Below are 23,845 nucleotides of genomic sequence, written 5' to 3' on the forward strand. Positions count from 1 at the left end.
ACGTTGAACTCAGTAAATCCTTTGTGGGCTTGGATTAATTTTGAGTCAATCAGGTCCATTAGATTTGGATTTGGGTTGTGTTTCCCGTTGGTTCTCGGGTTTGGATGATCCGAAAAGCCTTTCGGATCTTAAATTGTTGAACTGCTGACTGTCCAGGTTCATTCCAGTTCAAGGCGGAGAACATGAAGAATCTTTTCTCGAGTGACGTAAAATCCTCTTAGACGGTTTCTTCAAAATGACCTTCTTCTCCAATCACCTCACCGAAAATTTAAATTCAAAAAATCTCAGAAGAAGCGTTACAAGGAGACGAATGTCTCTAGGAACAGCGCCACAGATCGCAAGCAACCTTGACATGGAGGATGTAGACAGAGAATTGCTGCAACAGCGAGCACCGAGAAAGGAAACTCACATACTCGACCTGACGAGTCACATTGTCGGCAACATACTCTCCAGACTCCCTATCAAGTCGATTTTCTGCTGCAGGTGCGTGTGTTCAACCTGGCGATCTGTAATCGCTGATCCTCTTTTTACTAAACGCCGTTTGGATAGAGCAGACGAGGACATATTTCTTCGAACTGATTCCTCAAGAAGAATCTCTGCATTTGTTCATTTTGTTGATATTGAGAGCATTAGAACTACTGTGCCTCCTTTAGATTTGTGCGATAAACTAGAGACTCGTATTGATATGCGATTCGCTCTCCCAAACTGCAATCAGAAAGATAAATCAATTGCAATGGAAAAACGTAAACTCGATGTTGTGAATTCATGCAGTGGATTTCTATGTTTGCGTAAAAATTCTTTTAAAAGCCCTTCTATCGTGTGCAACCCTATTACTGGCGAGTTCGTAATGATTCCAAAGCCCAAAAAGTATCAGACTATCAAGAGCATGATTGTCTCTGGGTTTGGTTGTTGTTCTAAGAGTGACGAATACAAGGTGGTGCGGCTGGTTTTCCAGGATTCAGCAACCGATCGAATAGCAGAGGTCTATACACTCGGCACGAATTCATGGCGAAATGTCGGATGTGCCCCAGATGACCCTACACAGGGCTCGTCTGCTACCTATTTGAATGGAGCTATTCATTGGCTTTGTGATGGTAAAAGTCCAGATATCATAATGGCGTTCGACATTGAGGATGAGCAGTTCCGGGTGGTTCCTCCACCTCCAAACATTGGTGATAAGCAGAAAGCTTGTGTGAGGTCAAATTACTTGACCATGGGACTGCTTGGAGGATCACTTTTTGTATGTGATAATACTTCATTTGGTTGCTTTCACATTTGGGTAATGGAGGATTATGGTGTACAAGACTCATGGATGAATAAGTTCTCCATTGATTTCTACTTGTGCGGTCACTGTCGACCAATTAAACAACTGCATAACGGTGAATTGGTTATGATCTATGATGCATCTTCATTGGTATTGTATAATTATCTGGGAAGCTCTATCAGAATTTTTAAGATACGTGAGGCCCAGTCTGCATTGTTTGAAACAATTGCTCTTACTCCCAACTTCGCTTCACTTAAGCGTGCGATGGTTGGAGATTGTTTGGAGGTGCAAAATGTCAAACCAAGGTAATCCTTCACAACCTTTTACTTTTTAGCGTTGATGCACCAATCCCGAATATTACAATGTAAGTGATCATGGGAGATTTGAAATGGAGCCCAAATGGTGTTGCCTTCAACTAGTGTCCATGTTGTCATATGCTTCATGTACATTTGACAGGGGGAGTGAATCGGAGATCCTGGAAGAAATTGAAGCCGTTTCTCTTATGGAGGAAGTCCCAGTGTTACATGGTAATAAAGGGCATTTAGATCAGTAAGGTGTATTCTCAAGTTTAGAATATTAGTGCTGACTGAGCCTCCGATTCTCGAGTTGAGTTCCTTGAAATTTTATTTTGTAGTTTGATGAGTTATCTTTCTTTCTATGGTTTCAGCGTTAAAATCTTTGGAAAATTCATATGGAAGCTTAGCATGGAAAGTGAAGAGGTATGATAAAGGGACTATAAACGGCTTTCAAGATCATAGCTTGAATATATATTCAAGTTGCAAATGGAAATATTTTTCAGTTTTTATTTTCTTTGCGGTTTACATTTTTATTCAAGAAAGTATAGAAGTTTTTTAGAGAACACTAAAAACTATATCATTTTCAGTTTTTTCTTTCCATTAGCAACTAAACTATACAATTATATGCATGAAATAGTTTTTACTTAGTTCCCCTCCTAATTAACAATAGAAGCTGCAGTGATGGACTTGTGAAGACCATGTGAATTCTCTCTGTCTAGCCTCTTGCATGTACGTACACTCCCTAACCTTCATATGGATTGCAAGCTGATTACTAGAAGGCCCAATACGCACGGATTGAATTGCGATTATCGGGCCATTTCAACGACAAACATCTAATTTAGGACCCAAACTTGTATGTTAAAATCAGGATTTAATTAGCTAGCCTACATGACAGGATGAGTAAGTTGCATTATTTTCTTCTGAACCATCTTAATTTTTTTGCCTTAAAGTAGCATGTTAAGTTAAAGCTAGAGTTAGAATCTTAGGATAGTGAGGCCAATGAAATATAAACAAGATAATTACCATTGTGATTTGAAAAAAAAAAAGTAGCTTACGTTGAATTATAAGATGATAGTTGACATTGAAATGAACACATACCAAGGATCTGAGTCTAATTAGCCACTGCCCATACAGACTTACCAATCTCTTGGCATTACTGCTGATCAATTTTTTAGAGAACACTAAAAAAAACTATGTCATTTTCAGTTTTTTCTTTCCATTAGTAACTAAACTATACAATTATATGCATGAAATAGTTTTTACTTAGTTCCCCTCCTAATTAACAATAGAAGCTGCAGTGATGGACTTGTGAAGACCATGTGAATTCTCTCTGTCTAGCCTCTTGCATGTACACCTACACTCCCTAACCTTCATATGGATTGCAAGCTCATTACTAGAAGGCCCAATACCCACGGATTGAATTACGATTATCGGGCCATTTCGATGACAAACATCTAATTTAGGACCCAAACTTGTATGTTAAAATCAGGATTTAATTAGCTAGCCTACATGACAGGATGAGTAAGTTGCATTATTTTCTTCTGAACCATCTTGATTTTTTTGCCTTGAAGTAGCATGTTAAGTTAAAGCTAGAGTTAGAATCTTAGGATAGTGAGGCCAATGAAATATAAACAAGATAATTACCATTGTGATTTGAAAAAAAAAAAGTAGCTTACGTTGAATTATAAGATGATAGTTGACATTGAAATGAACACATACCAAGGATCTGAGTCTAATTAGCCACTGCCCATACAGACTTTAACATCTTGCATGAACTACTTTATTCTTATGTCTCACATAGACACTGTGTCCATACAGACTTACCAATCTCTTGGCATTACTGCTGATCAATTTCCTTGGCTTCTTATAAATAAACTGTATGTTAATCATTGATAATTTCATGTAAGATTATTTTGTTTTAATTTTTTTGTTGTAGCTATTATCCTCCATTGAGGTATATGATCATTGCTGCTTTAGATAAAGAAATACCATTTTCTCAAAAGAACATTCCATTGTTTACTTCAGCTCTTCTACGTGTTGTTTTATTTCTTTTCCCATACAAGTTTTGTATGAGGGTTATAATATATGCACAGCTTAATTACTTGCATGAAATACATTAGTATGATGATAAATTCATTATTTTGAGAAAATTGGATCTGATCGAATTTAATTTTGTTTGTAATGTCAATCTTTATGTATAGTGATTACAGTTTCTAGTTCTTTCTCCATATTGTACCAAGCTTCCAAACAAGTCCTTGGAAGAGTCTATATAAGGGACTCTGGTAGTATAATTTCAATGCTTCTTAACTTTTATAACTCTCATTGTTCTCATTGTTCTCGCATTATTCAACCTCCCAAGTTGTTTCTTAAACTATTTATGATTACAAATTTATCTTTAATTTCTTTCAAACAAACAAGTTGACATAATTAGTTTCATTGATTTCTTCACTATCATAACACATTCATAGTACTAGCTACACAAACTTGAATTTGAAAGTAACCTTTGCCATAGGCTTGTCTCCGGATGTCTTTACATTCTCATCTATAAAAATAAATAAATTCTTGTTAGTTCATCAAAAAGATACAATTAAAATTTACCCTACTGTGGATACTTGAATTATTATGTTTTTTTTTTTAGGATAACAAGAATGCTATTAGTATTTTTTTTGTTTGCCATTTCACCCGAGGAATCATAAACGGGTTTTTACAGCAAAACAAATATGAGATGAATATTTGACGACAAAAAGGTAGCAACTTTTTAACATATGACATGCCAGAAATATACAGCTGTACTGCCTCAGTAGTAATGGGTAAAGAATAAAGACAATTCAATTAACAAAATCCTCAATGTTGAAGAAAATGTATAACATAAACATCCTATATATTCTCAAGGAAAACCCTTGAGGCAGCTTCCATAGCAAATAGGATTTTCCCATTGATGCGGATAGGTTAGAGGAAAAACATTCCTCTAGGTTTTCCACCAATTTCCCAAGCGGTTCCAACAAGTAAAATGGTTGACGATTTGATATATCAGCAAACGTCAAATATCTCAAGTTGGTGGCGAAACTTACTCGTTAAGTCCATAGCAGCTTATGGCTGAGGCTCTCAATCACCATCATTGTCATGATCATCCATCTCCTCGAGGATAACGTATTTGCCAGCAGCATTCGATGTAGATGATATTGCACCCTCGTCTCCATTTGATTGACCCTTCTTAAGCTTTTCATATCTGATCAAAGACGAAGTTGATAAAACATAAATAATAATTTTAATGAAAGATTATCGTGAATGGATGTTACTTATACAATAGAGACGGCAAAATCTGTCAACCACCTCCTCCTGTGATACCCTCTCTCATACTGCCCTGGTGTTTGACTTTCCGTCTCATGGAGGTGAAGCAGGTTGTGTGCTAGTTAAGTTGAAGAGAGATAAGGACGTAGCGAGACATCCATGGGGAATAAAGGCTACAACAAGAGCTTAGATCTCATACATTTGGGTAATTTTGGAGAAAAGAACTTTTGAAGCCACAGAATTGTCTTTTGACATAATCAAATTCCTAATTCCAGACCTTTAGTTTTTTTTGGAAAAGAGTTATCCTCTTTATTCTGTGAGGACCCCTAATTGATATGTTGAGAGACTTGTTAAGATTTTGTATACAAGTAGCATCCCTTTAGTAGTCTTTTATTTTTTTACTTTTTTTTTTCAAAAAATATTTTTTATAATATTTATCAATAAGACACCAAAGGGATACAACTCTTATACAAAAAAACTTTAGTACAAATATGTGAAAATATCAATAAGGTTTCCTAAATTCTTATAAATGCAAAGAGAATAAGCATTCACTAAAAAGCCTAGAGTCTCAAACGAAATATCCTTAGTTATCTCAAAAAAGGAATTATGTATCTTTCAAATTACTCGAAAGGTAACAAAAGGAACAAGGCTAAGTTTTTGTTATAACGCTTATCCCATTAATAACTATCCAGCTCTTTAACAGAGCCGGCCATTGTCCACTTTATCCGCAGAAGGCTATAGGCCATAAACCAAATCCAATAAGCAAAATAACACTAGAGGAGAAGATGGTTCTCAGACTCGGCAGCTCTCTTCCAGAAGTAACACATTTCACAATGATGTTTTGTTGTTTAAATACAACCCCTTGCCACTTCCCAGACAAAGAAAAAGTCGCTCTCTGTGAAGCATTAAACTTCTAAATCATTTTTCCAGAGTGCGTACATATATTAGTGCCTTATAATTATTTAATAGAAATAACTTCCTAAATATTAAGCATTTGATGCCCATTCGATGAGCAAACAAGCTTCGGAGAAAACCAAAACTAATGTTAATTGAAAGGTGTACAACTAAATAAAGATTGGAATCTATAATCAAGTTTACATATTTCCACTTTTGTCCAACGAAATCAGAGGCACTCACTTTAAATCCAGAGAAGATCATGACTTTTTACGAATTTTATCAACAAATGGACCATCTGCACATTCCTTAGTCTAATTAATTTGGCTGGAAGCCAGGAAACTTTTGGATATTGTGAAGAATAAAAGAACAGGGACCATATAAAAACAAAACGAAGTACATTCATTTCGGCCGCTCCCCAGGAACCAAAAAAAAAAGATGTTTTAAGCAATTGAAGAAAACAACCATAAGAAGAAATTATTTTCAATTTCAAGGGAAAGAGCAGAGGAGTTAGCTCAAACACATGGAGAAAAAAAGATAACTTACTTGTACCAGTTGAACAAACTGACACCAATCATAATTGTGACCAGACCAGCACCTTTCAACCAGGTAAAATCATCATGGAAGTAAAACACTGCAACCTGAATATTTCAGTTAGGGAAAAATCAGAGAACAGTTCCTAGCAATAAGAAGCACTCCCCCCCCCCCCCGCCCCAAAAAAAAATACCAAGCATAACCAGCTCAGTGACCACTAACATCACAAAAATATGATTGTTGCCTTCATGGCTCTTTAGTTCATATAGATTAAAAAGTGAATCAAATATCTCGTGGTGCAACAGAAATAAGAGCTTGTATGTCTTGACAGTGAATAAGTAGATAGTTGGCCACCAGCAAAAATGGCAACCCCAGTGCTTGTAGAATGAAGAGAGCAACAGAGAATGGATATGACTAGTGGTAAGTTACACTTTTCAAGTACAACCACTATTTCAAGAAGAAGCACGGAACACCAGAAAATTTCTCTAAACATCCAACTCATGGGGATAAAATTTTGATTTGTGACTTCTTGATTGATGAGGGGTGAAATTGACTCCAATAGAAATCAATTACAAATATGCCTCCAAAGTTATGGCAAAAATTACAAAATCAAGCTCCACATGGTAGCGTAGCACTTTAACTCCAAACATCCTTTAATCTCTTGGTCAAGAAACATAATTGAAAAGCAAGCTCCCATAATACAATAGCACTCAGCTCAAGTATTATCTGTCACACCCTCAATACCCAGTGGGAGCTTTGCTTGAAAATAACAACCTCAGGCAATAATCACATGCTGATCTGAAGTAATCAGGAGATTTTGTGGTGACATGCTTTTAGGAGGCCATTCTGTGCTACTGCCTTCTAGATCTCTTTTCTTGTTTTCTACCTTACTTTCTGTTCATCTTGTTGGAGGATGCTTTATCCTTGCTCTTTCTGTAATCTCGCCCACAAAGAAGCCAAAAACAAATCCACCCCCACCTCCCCCCCCCCCCCCCCCAACCATCCCAATTAAGCATAGAGCAACATGTGCATTTACTGAAAATTTCAGCATTGTGTCCCAACCATAATGCCAAACCCAGCAATCTAATGCAATTACATGTGATATACCATTTAAGCCAAAAACACTCTCAAGAAAACCCCCTATGGGGGATCAATTCTCATGCTTCTGGTAGCAAATAAATTAAGATTTATAGCTGACCATCATTTAGTCCTAAATTATAAGCTGTTGAATATGATATTTTTTTTATTTTATTATTTAATTACTTTATTATTTAATTAGGTAATTTCATATAATTAGAATTATAGTTAAAAAAAAAATTTCATTAATAAATTTTAAATTTTATAAATACTTTAAATATAACAACTTAAAAGACGAAAAATAAAATTATTATTTTTTCTCTCCAAAAATCAACATGGTATTAGAACAAAATAAAATTATTTTAGAATTTTAATTTCAAAATTTTATTATAACCTTAAAATAGCACAATAGACTAGATTGGTACCCACTTACAGAGTTACCCTCTTCACCCTTTATTTTGGGGTTTTAATTTCAAGATTTTTCTACAAACCCTAAAAATAGCAAAAATGAGTCATATAAGAGGGAGAGAAGCCAGATCAAAGGAAGAGAGGCCGGATTGCCGCCAGACTACTGACAAACCACTGCACCCCGCCACAAAGTGACTAGAACTCACTGGAGAACGCTTCGTGCACTCAGATCCGACACGGATCTAGCATAATCGTGTTGGAAGGAGCTGTGAATCCGCAGAATCGCGCATCGGGCCTCCGTGCGCCGATTGTCTTCTCTGGCCACTCACCGCCATGCGCTTCTTATTCTTTGCAGTCTGGTTGCATCTGGTGCAGGGATGGTTGGTCGCTACCGTTCTCCTTTTGCGCGTACTAGATCCGCCTCGCCATGCCACTTTCGCGATCTGCCTTGTCCAGATCAGATCCGTCATCGACCTTCTTCTTCTGCCGCGTGTAGACAGGAAGTTTTTCTGGCCACAACATGTCGTGCAGATCTGCACGAACTAGTTTAAGCCGACTTCGAGCTATTTTTGATCCGACTTCGAGCCGTTTTTGAACCGATTTCAAGTCATTTTGAGCCAAATTGAGTTGCTACCTTACCAGACATATCTACTTCCTCAGTGCGCAAACCGCTACGACCAACCTTTTTTGGTCCTTTTTCTAGCTCCTTTGTGCATATCAGCCTCTGATTTCGCAACCAGGCCTTCTTCATATGCGAGCCGCTTTGACCAGCCTTTTCTGCTCCTTTTTCTGGCTCTTCTGTGCACGTCCACCTCTATTTTCGCGATCCGGCACAGATCTGCTTTTTTTGAGTGCGAAACACTCCAACCATTCTTTTTTCGGTTTTTCCGCACGTCTACGCCTCGGGTTTGCAACTTGATCTGCAAGTTCGACATGTGTGATATCTCTGCACCAACTTGAAGGGAAGGGTTGAATATGATATTTTCTTATTTTATTATTTAATTGCTTTATTATTTAATTAAGTAATCTCATATAATTAGAATTATAACAAAATAAGAATTTCTTCATTAATAGGTTAAAAATTCTATAAATACCCTAAATGTAACAACCTAAAAAACGATAAATAAAATTATTTTTTCTCCATAATCAACATAAGTTTTTTTACAAAGTTAATACTATATCTTCTTCGTTTCAATCAAGTCATTTAGCTATCTGAAATATTTAAATCAAGATTTTTTTTGTCATTTTCAAACTAACTAAGAGACCACATAGTCTGAGTTGAAATGTACAGCAGCTTCAGAACCTAAGAAATATTTGAGATCAACAAGTAACAGAGACTATAGTTTTAGGACTAAAATGATAATCAACCTTAAATTTTATGATCAACCATAAGAAATATTTAACATAAAAAAAAATGAACTCATCATGCATAAAAGAACTAAAAAGACGTGAATTCCACTAGTCTAGCATTCTTCCAGTCCCTAATAATGTGAATATGGGGAGAGCACTTACTAACTCATCCAACCCAGTGAATATCGGAGCATTATCAAACAACTAACAACCATTCTCTCCCAAGTACCTTGACAACCATGCAAAGTAAGGATGCTCTTAGCTATAAGAACTAATTTGTTTACTCAAATAATAAAGAATAACAACTGTCTCTTTTCTTTCTATGTTCAAAATTGTAATATAACTCCTAAATCTTTTGGTGCTGATGGGGCTGGGGGTGTGGAATGTTTTAGTTATGCGGAACCTTAATGATTGGAAAATTGCGAAATACAAAGATTTATTTTAGCTGATTTCTAGTGTGCAAGTGAATTTGGATAGCGATAAATTGTCGCAGAAACCTAAGAAAGATGGTCAATTCTCTGTAAAGTCTTATTATGATATATTGATGGGTACTAATGATCTTGGGATCATGGATTTCCTTTTTAAGCAAATTTGGAGGGCTCAAACTCCACCAAAGATGGTTTTTTTGCGTGTGAAGTAGGGACGGAACGTATTTTGACCATTGATAACTCGATGAAAAATGATAGAGCGATGGCCAACGTGTGCTATTTACGTAAACAAGTGACTAAAACTTACAACTATCTCCTTTTATGGTGTCCTATAGCTTATAGTCCATGGTCTATGGTCTATAATCTTTTGAGTATTAGTTGGATTGGGGCAGATTCGGTGAGGGAGGAGATTTGGGGCCGAGGAGGGGGAGAGGGGGTTATGAAAAGATTAAACGTATAAAGTTCATTCCTTTGACTATTCTTTGGGTGGTGTATAAAGAGAGAAATATGAGAGTTTTTTATGAGGTGGAGAGAGATATGTCTAAAATTAAGAATAGATAGTTTCATTATTTTGACTCTAAGTTTTTGGGGCATGACATATACAGGGTAGAGGATTTTGGACATGTCATACACAGTCTCACTGAGCTATAAATATCTTTTGTACATGGTTTGCACCCTTTTGGTGCATAGCATTTATTATTATTTTTAAATAAAAGTGAAGTGTATTATTATAAACATCGGTATCAAAGGAGTACCGTCCGTATACAAAATAATTACATATCAATCAAGTGATCAATAACTATCTCAACATCTTCTCAATCTCTAATGTCATAACTCAACAAAATAGAATCAAAAGTGTTGATTCATCTCTCATTAATGTTTACAAAGTCAGTTTCAATTCCCTCAAAAACTCTCATATTTCTTTCCTTCCGCACTACCCAAGAAATAGTTAGTGAAACTAAAAATAAATGTTTTTTTTTACATATTCCTGCCCACGCAGATCTCCTTACTAATAATACCCGTTATAACTCAATTCATCCCATAATCTCATAAACAGTGGTCTAGATAGTGTATACAGCCAGGCAAAAAACCAAGTAAACCGTGGTTGCAAGATTCCTCACCTGCTTTACACAAATAGCACCTATTAACCAAAATGTTACCTCTCCTCCTCAGCATATCAATAGTCATGATACTTTCTCTTGAGACTTCCCAAGCAAAAAAAAATATTCTAGGGGAACTTTGCATAGCATTTATACACTATTTATATTTTTATCTCGAAAAAAAGGTTATAACTCCTATATGCACTCACCATAAAGTTACCTAAAATGTAATACATTTGGATCAAGATATGGTGTACAGGTACAAATTACAGAAGATTCAAAATTTAGGATCACAAGGAACTAGGCTTAGCAAGCAGTAAGCTATTTTTGGACAAAAGTCCACAGAACCATTTTTATATTCAAATGTTAGATCACAAGAAAGAGGTTAGAAATTTTTTTGGGAGAAATAAACAGTTTCCTTTCCTAGCATACTTTGTGGTCAAACTGTAAATACTAGATCAGCCTTTTTTTGGAGAGGAAAAAGAAGTATCAAAACATTAGATCAGAAGTGAGCAAATAGATAACAGAGTTGTTGATATGCTATGAGAAGGAAAATCCAAATTTTAGTAAAAAGTTAAACCCCATAAATTTGGTTATCGAATCTCATCAATCTAAATTGGGAACTATTTAGAGTCCTATTTCTTCTCCTAGAATCTCAGTATAAATAAATAAATAAGGATCACCCTTATCTCTCTTAACTCTTTTCCTACTGCCCAAATTCTGCAGCCTATATTCAGTTCTCCAATTTCTAGCTTTCCAAGTCAGGAACCATAAAGTCCTATTTCTTCTCCTAGAGTCTCTCAACAAAACAATATTCTTTCTATTAACTCTGAAATCATCTTGGCTAAATCTTTCCCCTTAAATTAGCTTCTCCAAGCTCAGCTTCCCAATCAGGGAACCAAGTAATCCAAAAGACTATTTTACACTGCAATCTAATCAAACTTTTAAAATGCAGATTGGAAAGGTTGTAAACCAACCCTAGTTAACTTTGCTCACTACAAACTTTTGAAATCTTTATAAATTTGAGGCATATCACGTTGATTTCCAACCTCTCAACGCTTTGAGATCTTTTAGAATATATTTGATACAATTCATAGATGCAGATATTTCAGTTTCTCAAGAAGCATCCAAAGATGTTGAATTTTATAGAAGGCAAACCTTTAGTCTAAAAAGGGGCAAAAGTAGATGTAAAATCTATTAAATATCAAGTTCTCCAAAGAACTCAAACATGCTCCCATATATGATACGATAAAACCTAAACCATTATGATTGTTAGTTGTTACTCCCAAGATTATCAATATATCCTTGTAGATACAGAGATAACCTGTGTCAATCTGAGAAAGTAAATTATCGAAATAGTTATCTACCTAATATTATGAAAATATATGTGAGAGAGAGAGCATAACATGACCAATTGTATGCACCAAAAACTGCATAAAAACAAATATGCAAATAAAAAGAAGAATGGCCCATAAGGACGAAGGAAGAAGAGAATGGAGGGAAGATAACCTCCTACATGTGGGACCAACGCAAACATAGCCACTTAATTAGGGACACTCAAATAGAGCTAGTTTTATTTCTTTTAGCATGAATTGTTCTCTTCAATGACCATGGAATTGCAGATTGAGAAGAAAATAATAACACCAGGATGATCAAGAGAAGAGCATATACCAATATGGTGACTGCCTCCTTGACAACACCTGCTATTGTGACGGTAACAGCGCTAGTTACAGATATTAGTATATATTCTGTTAAAACCTGCAAGGAAACAAAACTATTAAAAACCAGAGATTTTAACAAACAAAATTCAACTGAACTTACAGAAACTACAAAGATCCAGAAAAGAAAATCAAAACATCTCAAGCTGTTTCAAGGTTCAGAACCTTAATAGCTTGCAGACTCCACTCTTTAATGTAAACTTAGACCGGTTCAGTCAATTGTTACCATAAAAAAAGCAAGTGTTCCACCAAAAAGCATCAAAAAGCAACTTCGAGTGATATGCCACGAACTATCAAAATAATTGTTTCTTCGGAATTCATTCCATGGATCCAGGATAAGGGAAAGAAGACCAGTTGCCAAAGCCATGACAGGAGTCACATAGCTCATGAAGGTAAGCGGATTTTTCAAACCTTAAAAAGAAGCATAAAAAATCTTAGTGTTGTATACCATAAATAGCAAAATATAATATTTTATAAAGGCAAAGATAAAACTAGGGGAAAATGGTTTACCATCAAATCCAGGTCTTGACAAATGCTAGAATGCCTAATTTAACATTAAAAACTCATATCATCACAAAGCCAGCCTGCTTAAATTTGAAACTGGATCAGAATCCTTTCTAGTAAACAAGGCCATTTGAACTGGAAACTGTGGAGTTATTAGCTTGTTGTTCAAGAGTAACAAGTAATGACACCCCACATGACATAATTGCTACATCTTCAACATGAAAGAAATAAAACTCCTTGATAGCTAGCTCACTTCAAGGTCAGTAATGAGTATTCTATGAGTTTTTGGGCGCACTACCAGTAAAGTGTCTTCGGCCTTGCTAGAAGTAAAGAGGCCCTACCAAGTGATTACATGGAGGTGAATGGTTCCAAGAGGTTCTACCTATAACATTCATCTTTTGAGGCATTTAATGACCGGTAGATGGATGGTCTGTTTCATTATCGGTTCCCTCGGCTATCTGCAAGTTGTTTCCAAACCGATGGGACATCCTAGCATGGCCTCTTTCCAGCATGTGTGTTCTAGGTAATTTTTTATCAGAATCATGTTGCATCTTAAGTCTCATTGGAAAGATAGATGGAAGAAGAAAGCTCCCCCTCATGATAGCTTTCTTTCTATTAGAAGCCCACTTGGGGAAGGATATATACCATTGACAACCAAATGAAGGAGAGGAAGAAATCAGATCAATGGCTACAGAATGTGTCTTTCTGAAAATGAATCAGAGGCTAGTATGGAAATCTATCTTCAGGTCTCCTTAACTTATCTTGGGTTGTTAGCAACATAATTGTTGATGAGATTTGGGGCTCAGATGGTCTAGGATGTAAAAAGTCCGTGACAAAGCTCCTTTACAGTGTAAAAGTTTCAGTAAGAAGGTTCTCTAAGAATATTTCCTTTTTCATCAAAAAGAAAAAGAAAATCTTTTTCTGAGAAGAAAGTGAATAAAGAAATAATTTAGAGAAAACCTAAAGAACACGAGATATTATAAAAGATTTTGGGAAAACGAAAAGATCTCAAAAGATTTCATAAAATTAACATAAAAATAACAATTCAAAAGAGCTGCACCCACCATAGGCTTCTTTCTTTATGTTGTTTTGGTATTGCCCAAGCACCACAATGTTGCAAAGTCAAGATCCAACGAAACAAAAAAAAGTAAGCACTTAGATTATCATAGAAAGAATCACTTAAAACTGGATTTAAAAAAAAATTAAACTATAGCCAAACCTGCAGAAGAATTTGAGTCATGCACCAGCGAAACCCAGACATAACAGCAGCAAGCATAACAAAAACAAAACCCCAGAGCTCAAACTCTGTCTCCTTTGCAACTGCAAGCAAAAGGATAAAAATACAGGTGAAGAACAGTATGTAGATACTACGACACTATGCTTGTGAATGCAGTTAATGAAGTTTTAGCCAAAAAAAGAAGGCTAAAAGAAAGAGAAAAAGCAAGTAAATCAAAAGTCGGAGCCATTGCAACCTAAAAGAAGCATGAAATGTATAAGAACAATATCACATAGAAATTTTCATGAAGGCGGCGTCATTGCAACCTACTAAAAGCATGAAATGTATAAAAAAAATACCATATAAAAATTTTCATGATGTGATCAAACATGATAAAATGTACAACCAAGTCTTTATAAAACAGGACAATCTACATTACAAGGGCAAATTCTTTGAGCATGTGATATCCAGAAAGAGCAGTTTAGAAAGTGAGAACTTGCAAAGTAGTTCAAGGGGTGCATTCCATACATGGAGAACAAAAATTTTAGGTTCTTTTCAATTACATTACTTCCTGACTGGCCAACTGAAGATATCAGCGAACGATGCCTTCTTCCTTTTCACTAGTTCAAGACTGCACCCAGGATACTTAAATACAACAGTGTTTTGCGCCACCTGGGGGAAAGATTCTCATTCAATCGTTTTCCTTTTTCCCCTCAACCACACCGGGGAATCCATTTTCACCCCAGCGATTTCATGGACGACATCCATTAATTTCCACCAGCCTCTAGCCCGAACCCCCTTTGGGAAAACTAACATATTGGATCTCTCTCTATTGCCATCTTTACCTTTCGATAATGCCAGAAATCTTCCTCGCTTATTGCAGCTTAGTACCAAACGCAACGTTCTCCAACAACTTCTTTGAAGCCTACTCCAGACCACCTCTCCTTTCTCCCATCTGAACTCTCTAAGACTATTTAGAAACCATTCAACATCTTCTTTCTAGAGAAAAATAGACCTCCGAGAGCCCTTACCATTTTCCTACACTCTGATACCGCTACCTCTTCCACTACATTGAAAGATTTCTGCTCAACAACAAAAATTTTCGCTGGCCCACCAGCATGGTTAGCCGGGGTGCCGAACGCCCCAAGCAACAAATCACTCGGAGGACCCTACAGATACAGGAATTCCGTAGACACTATTTGGAGCTCGTTTTTTTTTTCTTTAAAGAAGTTAAGATATTAAAGAGAGGAAAAAAAAAAGCAAGAAGCATTTAGAAGAGATGTATAGTGTCGTTGATCACTTATCTCAAAAATAACCAATAAAGTAGCCAAAGGAATAAGGCCAAATTCTTCTAGAAACACTTAACTCCATGGATGCCTCTCCATGTCCAAATCTCCTTTCTTAATGATCCAGGCATACCCAACTAACCTGCATAAGACTGTACGCCATAGACCAAAAGTGAAAAGCAAAAAGGAACATTACAACTAGATGATTTTTGGACTCCGCACCTTCCATACGTAAATACACAAGATTGGTGTTACATTCTAGTACCTCCATTCCAGCATCTATACAATCTCAAAGCATGTTCTGCACTTCTTAGAAATGTTTCTGGTCAATACCCACCATCTCTTGGGCCTGGTTCAACCTAAGAACTTTTCAATTTCTGGCTGCAATAACAACTTCATGTTTGTTCTTTGGCTTTTATGCCAAATTGAAGCAGGAGAGATAAGGTAGTTTGGAGATTGGGTTGTAATATTCAAAAATTAGATCAAATTCTGGTTTGCTTGAAAAAGTAGAGGACACACATCTCTTCAATGGGTTGATCAGTCTATTAAAGTACGACTTCTCAAGAGATTACATGGATATATATATATATATTTTAAAGAGTAAACAGCTAATTAATCTTTCCTAGGAACTTGCAAGATAAAATCCTAATCGTTTAGGACTTTTACTTTGGTCCTGCATCAACTAATGTACAGAAGGGTAGAAAAAAGCAGCTGCAAAAGGAAAAGGGAAAAAATATGGAAGGATGCATTGATTAAATGTTTGGGAGAGGGAAGAGGAGAGGGACAGGGAACGGAATAAAATGGAGTACTGCGAGAGAAATATTTCCTTTTGTTTGAAAGAATATTCACTAATGGAATGGAACAAAATGGAACAAAATGAAGTTGAATCATTTTTTAAAATAAAAGTATAATGTACTCAAAAGCACCGAAGAGTGCAAACCGGTACATAAAAATTTTCATAAACCTAGCAAAGAAGTTAATTAGATTCCTTAAATTATAGCTAGAACATAGTGTATGAAGCCTTAACAAGAAGAGTCTGGATGAAAAATCCTTAAATTTATCAGAGTTCTACATCCTCAAAAGCCTTTCTGTTTCCACCTTTTCAAATAATCCAAAAGGTAACCAAAAGTAGAAGTCTTAATCTCTTATCACCTTGGATGCCTCTCCATGCCTATATCTCCTTTTTTACTGAATCTACCACCACCCAACTCTATGAAAAAGTTCGCCTACACCAAATCCAATAAGCATATGCAAACTATAAAAGAATGCGATTGCACGATTCTACAGCACTGTCGCATAGGTTGCATGATTTCTTGGCATAAATGAAGGTGAATCATTTCCATCTATTCTCACTCAACGGGCCAAAATTTTTCTCTCCAATAAAAGAATGGAAATTGATGTAAAAGTTTAATTTGGGTGGTTGATTAAATTACTCTCGGTCTTTTATCATGTTTCTAAATAATAAGATAGCATTGCCTCTTGCACATTAATCATTTTATTTTTCTCGCTCTTTCACCTCCTATCCAGAATTGTGAAATACTTTACAATCATTTTGATTACTATTTTTTTTTAAGATAAAAGAAGATTATGTTAAGATACGAAGGAGGTGCAACACCTATGCAAAAAGATCGTGTTACAGATTAATCAAAACGTCAAAAAGATTCCTCAAGTTCGCACCAAAAGCAAGAGGATCACCCTTTCAACAAAATACTGCTGGTTTGGAACCATAAATCTTTACTCCTACCAAAAGAAGATGAGGCATCATTAAAAGTCCTTTCCTTCCAAATTACCATAAGGCAGCCAAGGGGGTCAGGAAATTGTGTTCCTTCTTCTCTCATCTCCAAGGGAGTTTCCTTACCATTTTATCCAAATAATGTAAAATATTTTTGATTCCGTTCTAGTCCACTAATTCTTTTCCTTTAAAGAAAATTCATTCCATTCTATTCCATTCCATTATTTAGCTAACTCTCTGCCCCTCTCTCCCAAACAAAGCCCAAGTAGAAGCAAACAGATGCATATGGAAAAGTTAATTGCAAACTCTTCATAGAGATGATAAACAGCATACCTGTTAATAAAATTCCGATGGAGATTATTATGATTATGCCAAAAAGTTTTACGCTCGGATACTCCAACCTTTCAAACAAAGGTTCATTGTCAAATGGCTGAATAATAAGTGAAACGGAAAAGAAAACAAAAAACTAAAAAACAAAAAGAAACTTGTATTAGGTCCTATATCGAAACACAATCCCACGACTCAGCCTATCACACACCCACTCCTACAAGAGTGGATAAAGAGGTTTGTTTTTTAGCATATATGATGGAAAAGAAAGACACTAGAGTATAAGTATTAACTTAGACTGTATCACAAAAGTGTATGGTACACTGATCTTAAATATATTTGAGCTTTTTTAATTGGTCACATTAGTATATAATCAACAATCATACAACAACCTTTTCATACTTAAAACATGAGAATCATCAGTGAGTCACAAGGTTCACTAAGAAAGGTAAGATCAGAGCGAGCTATAAAGCCTACAAGATTTTTCCCATCTAGTCGTATAAAAACTTTTGTAGCCAAACAGCATAACTCATTTAAAGAATTTGTTTCATGAAGAAATTATGGTTGATGTAATACTCTTGATTAATTAATTTTAATGTAATTAAAATTAGTGTATAAATATAAATTTTTTTAATTTTTTTTATTCTTATTTAATGTAAAAATGAAGAAAATTAAATGAATTATGAAATTGAAAACAATTTTGGAAAAAATAGGTGAACATTAGGGTTTTAAGGGTATTTTTGAAAGAAAAATCGGAAACTGGAAGTCAAAACGCAATTTAGAAAAATTGTCACGTAGAACGCCCAGTCAGCAGCCCCGACAAACCGGAGCGTGCCGCGTGATAAGGGACGCTAACGCGGTGCCACGCGGTAGGCCACACTGACGATCCGCGTGCCAACGATCGGATGGTCCAGATTCATTCCCACTCGCACGGAAGGTCCGAATTCATTCCATTCTCAAACGCGATCAGACGATCACGATTAAACGCAATGAACGGTCTGGATCCACTTTCTATTTAAACGCAATCGGACGGCCCGGATCAAATCGCGATGAACGGTACAGATTTACTTTCTATTTAAACGCGATTGGACGATCCAAATCAAATACGATGGACGACCCAGATTAAAAGGAGACGGATATAAATAACATTCTTCACACTAAATCCTAACCATAGCCGTCATACCCTCCCTTGGCCGGATAATAAGAGCCAGTTGCCGGGAAGAGAGCCGACCGCCGCCGCCGCCGCCGCGGTGCCCGAGCCACTTCCGACCGCCAAAAAAGATAAAAAAAATTCTTTACTCAAAATTCTATTTTAAACACCCTCATAGCCAAATCGGAACAAAAGGACCGGCAGATTGACTTAAAACCGTGGGTAAAACCCGGTGGTGCCGCCACGGAAGAAAGTAAAAACTACCTCCGATGAGACCCTTCCTGATTCGCGTTTCGTGTAATTTTTCCACCATTGTAAGCACCATTCCTTTCTCTACAGGTTGACTGAAACAAAACACCCAACTGCGAAGGTGAGCCGGTGGAGCCGCCGCACCAGAGAACCCCGCCGCCGGTAAGTTTTGGTTTTTAGACTTTTTTCAGCCAACTGAGCCCAACGTGTTTTCTCGCAGGTATTGGTACAAAACCGGCCGAAAATAGCCGACCCAAGGCAAACCACCACCGCGAGCAGCAGTGCCGTCGCCGTGCCAGAATTCCGGAATTAGCCAAAAAGGGTTCCTAATACTGATTTTGGATTTTTTTGGATATTTCTAGGTATTTGAAACGTATTTTAATCGCTGAAGGAAAATTCAGGGAACTCGGGGACCACCAGTAAGCGTAATCAAAAGTTAACTTTTTGGACATCAGTTTGAGTAAAAATCCTTCACTTTATTCTCTGTTATGGAATTAAAATTTAATTTTAAATAATATGATATTTTGTAAAACTTATAAAATATTCGTAATTAATTACGGATTACTAATGGAGCCGGAACCGGTTATTTATTATTGTTTGCTGTGTTTAACTGATTGATTGATTTTACAGTTTCGAATGCATGATAATACACTGAAATTGATATGATGATGTGATTGTGTTTTTTTAATGCATGTATTGCTTGTTTTATGGAATTACAGTTAAATTGGAAAACTGAAAATTAAAGGTAAATGGGAAATTATTTGATTAAGTGGATGGATGAAACGGCAGCTTTACTGGATATCCTGAAAGATAGTGAACAGACCGGGTACATAGAGAACTCTACAGTGAACGTTACCTCATACCGGACGGGGTATCGAGATTTGGTAATTTGGTGCTTATACCGAACGGGATATAAGGACAGCATGTTTCACCATAATACCGAACGTGATATTGAGAGATGGTATCTTTTGGCGCTCATACCGGACGGGGCATGGGGACGACCTGTTAATTAAAAATGTAAAAAAGATAGTTCACGCATAGTTGGAACATTCCTATAGACACCCATAGATACCAGTAGGCTGATAAAAGGGAAGGTTCTTGTTCCGATTGATTGTATATGAAATTATGATATGTGTTATATTATTGACATTATAGGTTGTTTTTGGTAATCCCGCTACGGTAAGTATGCGATAAATAATTTTATTTATGACAAACGAATTTACTTAAATTAAGAGCTCCATTAGTTGTTTTTATAATTTTTACCAATCTTCATTTCTGTGTAGGTGAGTAACGTGATATTTTTACTGCACTAGTGTAATTCATTCTTTCATTAACTATTTCAGATCAAGATAATCAGAATTCAAAACCCGATCCATAAGAGAGTTGCGAGTAGGATGTTCAGTTTGTTTACTTTTAATTTATTTATTTAGTTATCAGTTGTTCTTTTATAAGAGTTATTCCCGTAAATCATATTTGGTACTTTCACTTATTGTGTAAGGAATGTAAATCTTAATTTATTATTTTGCTTTTGCACTAAATTTATAATTTATCACCTTTGAAGTTTTCGGGATTGTTACTGTTGAACAAGCAATTATGAGCAAATTATTTAACGGTAGTTCAATGTTAATGAAATATATGCCTTTTCCCTCTCTTACTTTTTAGGATGAGAAATCTCTTTCTTTCTTCTCTTTTTTCTTTTGTTTTCCATTTACAATGGTCAATCCACTGGCTCCAGACCAACTTTTGTTGTCGAAGCAAACTTTGGGCCTTAATTCATATTGGCCTCTCCTACTAGAAGATTCCTTATCACAAAAAGGAAGTCTTTTGACATAATTTGATAGGAGAGAAGTTGAAATGCATCAGCTTAAGCGAGGGTGGGAAGGTTTCTATTTGACGATAGTTTTTATGGAAGAGGAAGTTGAGAGGTTAACTAAAAACTTTTGACAGTTTTTCTGGGAGAATGATACAGGTTCATGGGTTATAAGCATGGTGGAAAGGAATCACACCCTTTGAGCGACTATAGGCCTTAATGAGGAGGCAGATTTCTTGCCATTACGAGAGAGAATAAAAAATAGGCTAAGGACGATTTACATCCCTGAGGAAACAGAGGTGAATAGGTATTAGAGGATGGCGAAGGCTGTGTTATGTAGGCCTGCAAACACATTCATTAACATCCTAAGAAGGAAACACAATCCAGACAAGATACCCACAAAACTAGCAAAAAGAAGAATGCCAATGAAAATGAATATGAAGCTTAAAGGTCGATCACCTGAATGCAAAAGCAAATATAAGAAGAAATATTGGAGATGCAGATTTACACTGCAAAAACAGAAAGTAATATGTGAGCCCATAAGACAGCCCTCTAAAACACATTTCTCAAACATATCCATAATCAGAAATTTCATGTCATCTTATGCATGTAATCAACAGATGGAAGATAGGTAAATAACTAACCATTGTGGCAAATGTAACAGAGATGAAAACAAGGGATGCATTACTCAGGTTGATATCCAGAGCTGTTCCAAGAGCTGTAGGTACAACTGTGAAAGTCAAAGTCCATCTGTAGCATTAGTTGATAGACAAGTTAATATAATAAGTTACATAGAAGTTGATAATTATAATGCAAAGAGCTTTTTTTTTTTTGAAACTGTAATCTATATAAGGAGAAATTACATAATTATAATCGAAAATTTAAATCTGCAATCATAACAACGTCTAAGAAGAACTACAATTCTATTGCATGTTATCATAAATTACTTCAGCTTGATCATGATGAAACTACAAAGACACAGTAATCAGAAAAACTAAAGTCAAATTAAAAATATGAAGCAAAAGTAAGAGAACAAATGGATGAGAATAGGGCAGAGAACTTCAAAGTAACTTGCAATAACTAGATTGATATGATAAATACAACAAACTGAAATAAAATGTGTCATTACATACCTCTTATAAAATAATCCCTCCATGACATGGCAGCACTAGGTTGAAATCTATGGGACCAGTACCATGTTATTCCCTTTGATAAAACAGCTTGCATTGCAAAGTGAAAAGTATTCATCAAAAATGGAGCTGGGAATTTCCCTAAATCATCTCCTAAGAGAGTTTTATTATACCTACAGAAAGAAAAAAATCAACGTTAATGTCAGGGGGTGGAAAGAACACATTTTCAGCGATAAATAACTGACATTAGATGGCATATGCCTTTTAACTGATCAAGTAAAAGATGAACTTACAAGGTCAAAAATGTGCTGAAAGTGTACCATACAAGTATAAAAAACAATGTCTTTAACACATCAGCAGCAGAAATAAAGCTCTTTGAAGTTGGTGACGACATTTCTTGCTTAGCACTAGAATTCAAGCCACCAACACCAGTGTGTGAGAAGCCCCTGTCCCTTAAGAAGCCATTTTCGACATCAAAAGGCACAAACTTCCCATTTTCATTTCCACCTTCACGAATAGAGGCATCATCCATGATAATGCCACCATTCGAGTGCATTATATGCTCCTTAAATTTACTATATTTATTGTCTTGCTTTCTTCCCCCTTGTAAAATCGCACTTTCCAATTCACCCTGGCGAAGCAAATGCAATTGAAAATCAGGGTCCTCTATACTAGAATCAGAACCTTCAGCTACTTGATCAAAACACACTCTCCCATCTTCAACACACCAGCGTGAGAAAGAAGGCTCCCTTAAAAGCCCGAAGCCTTGATTTCCACTGTGAGTGGGGTCTGGTCCTCCGTCCTGAATTCTTTCTATATCCAGATCACTCTCCACCATCTCCTTTCTTCTTCTAAATTAGATTGCTCTACAGAAGGCATTGAAGCCAATGGACTGGAAGGCAGACCACTGCATTGAATATCCATAAATTCAAGAGAAACTTGACTTTGTGATGGTGAATAATACCGTAAGTGCTCATGATAATATAATGACACGGAGTTCGACACACTCTAAAGAAACTCATGAAAACTGGTCCGGACAAAGTAAAAATACATTGAGCAAGAAAAGAAAAAGGATACAATATCCATATTTGTGTCATATTCGGGAAGATATAGAACCCGCTATAATCAAGCCGTATTTGAATCAACGAAGCAAGAAAAAGCAAATCCACATTACCACTTCCATCGACAATTCGAATCTAACGTGTTAATCAGTAGTCTCCACGAGTAAAATAGACGCTAAAACCAAACACATCAAGAACCAAAAGAAAATCATCCGCCAAATAAATTCTAACTCTCCAAAATGCAGATTTCCTTCTTGTACTAAAAATCAAATCAGTAGAAAACTAAAAAGACAAGAGAAAATCGGTACCAGTTCCATTAAAAAATAAATCAAATTTTAGAAAGTTTAAAAAGAAAATCAAGAATGCACAAGAAATAAAATAGAGATATAGAGTCAGCTATAATCGAGCTGTATTTGAATCAACGAAGCAAGAAAAAGCAAATCCAGAGTACTATTTCCATTTAGAATATTAATCTAAGATATTCATCAGTTGTTTCCACGAGTAAAATACACAGTAAACCCAAACACATCAAGAACCAAAAGAAAATCATCCGCCAAAGAAATTCGAACTCTCCAAAACGCGGGATTTGCTTCTTCATACTAACCATTAACTTAAAAGAAAACTAAAAAGGCAAGAGAAAATCGATACCAGTTCCATTAAAAAATAAATCAAAACTTTAGAAATTTCAAAAGTTCAAAAAGAAAATCAATAATGCACAAGAAATACAACAGAGACCATAAAATGAATCTTTACATAAATCCGCTGCACCACATACCTAGACGGTTGTCAGAGTACAAAATCAACGAAGATTAGACAGATAATCTATAATTTGACCTCAAAATTTATAACATAGAAAAGATAATCGCAGGTGTTTGCAGATGGCGATGAACAGAAGTCGATCTATGAGCTGTAATGAAGGTGTAGATGTCAAGGACTATGCCGGCCTCCGCAGGTTGAACCAATCTGGGCTTGGGCTTTATAATTACTGGTAGCGGGTTGCGGGCGTCTGGTTTCGGGTCA

The 23,845-nt window shown here is 36.1% G+C and overlaps 2 protein-coding genes across 12 annotated transcripts; one reads left to right on the forward strand and one right to left on the reverse strand.

The window, feature by feature from the left end:
• The first annotated feature begins 81 nt into the window (after positions 1 to 81).
• LOC110822057 (F-box protein At3g07870-like) lies at positions 82 to 20,267 on the forward strand. 3 transcript variants are annotated; one of them, XM_088216765.1, is made up of 4 exons: positions 83 to 1,569; positions 1,721 to 1,791; positions 1,932 to 1,983; positions 20,168 to 20,267. In XM_088216765.1, the coding sequence occupies exons 1-4, from the start codon at positions 236 to 238 to the stop codon at positions 20,175 to 20,177; spliced, it is 1,467 nt and encodes a 488-aa protein (XP_088072891.1). In that variant the 5' UTR covers positions 83 to 235; the 3' UTR covers positions 20,178 to 20,267. The 3 variants fall into 3 exon arrangements, with proteins under 3 accessions (XP_021907757.1, XP_088072891.1, XP_088072892.1); XM_022052065.2 differs by lacking the exon at positions 20,168 to 20,267 and having other exon boundaries at positions 82 to 1,569; positions 1,932 to 2,207; XM_088216766.1 differs by lacking the exon at positions 20,168 to 20,267 and having other exon boundaries at positions 1,721 to 1,818; positions 1,932 to 2,067.
• On the reverse strand, positions 3,844 to 23,787 carry LOC110822077 (Nucleotide/sugar transporter family protein). Of its 9 annotated transcripts, XM_088216773.1 has the most exons (13): positions 23,601 to 23,786; positions 22,058 to 22,671; positions 21,768 to 21,937; positions 21,279 to 21,364; positions 21,094 to 21,143; positions 17,432 to 17,499; positions 14,084 to 14,184; positions 13,929 to 13,941; positions 12,587 to 12,771; positions 12,314 to 12,400; positions 6,292 to 6,386; positions 4,632 to 4,789; positions 3,844 to 4,102 (listed from the first exon to the last, which is right to left on the reverse strand). In XM_088216773.1, the coding sequence occupies exons 2-12, from the start codon at positions 22,600 to 22,602 to the stop codon at positions 4,666 to 4,668; spliced, it is 1,524 nt and encodes a 507-aa protein (XP_088072899.1). In that variant the 5' UTR covers positions 22,603 to 22,671; positions 23,601 to 23,786; the 3' UTR covers positions 3,844 to 4,102; positions 4,632 to 4,665. The 9 variants fall into 9 exon arrangements, 8 of the variants coding, with proteins under 8 accessions (XP_088072899.1, XP_088072898.1, XP_088072900.1 ...); XM_088216772.1 differs by lacking the exon at positions 3,844 to 4,102 and having other exon boundaries at positions 4,293 to 4,789; XM_088216774.1 differs by lacking the exons at positions 3,844 to 4,102; positions 6,292 to 6,386 and having other exon boundaries at positions 4,293 to 4,789.
• Between the last annotated feature and the right edge of the window lie 58 nt (positions 23,788 to 23,845).

The sequence above is a fragment of the Carica papaya genome, chromosome 3 (assembly GCF_054855325.1).
Source record: "Carica papaya isolate Zhongbai chromosome 3, ASM5485532v1, whole genome shotgun sequence".
In the NCBI taxonomy this organism is placed as follows: Eukaryota; Viridiplantae; Streptophyta; class Magnoliopsida; order Brassicales; family Caricaceae; genus Carica; species Carica papaya.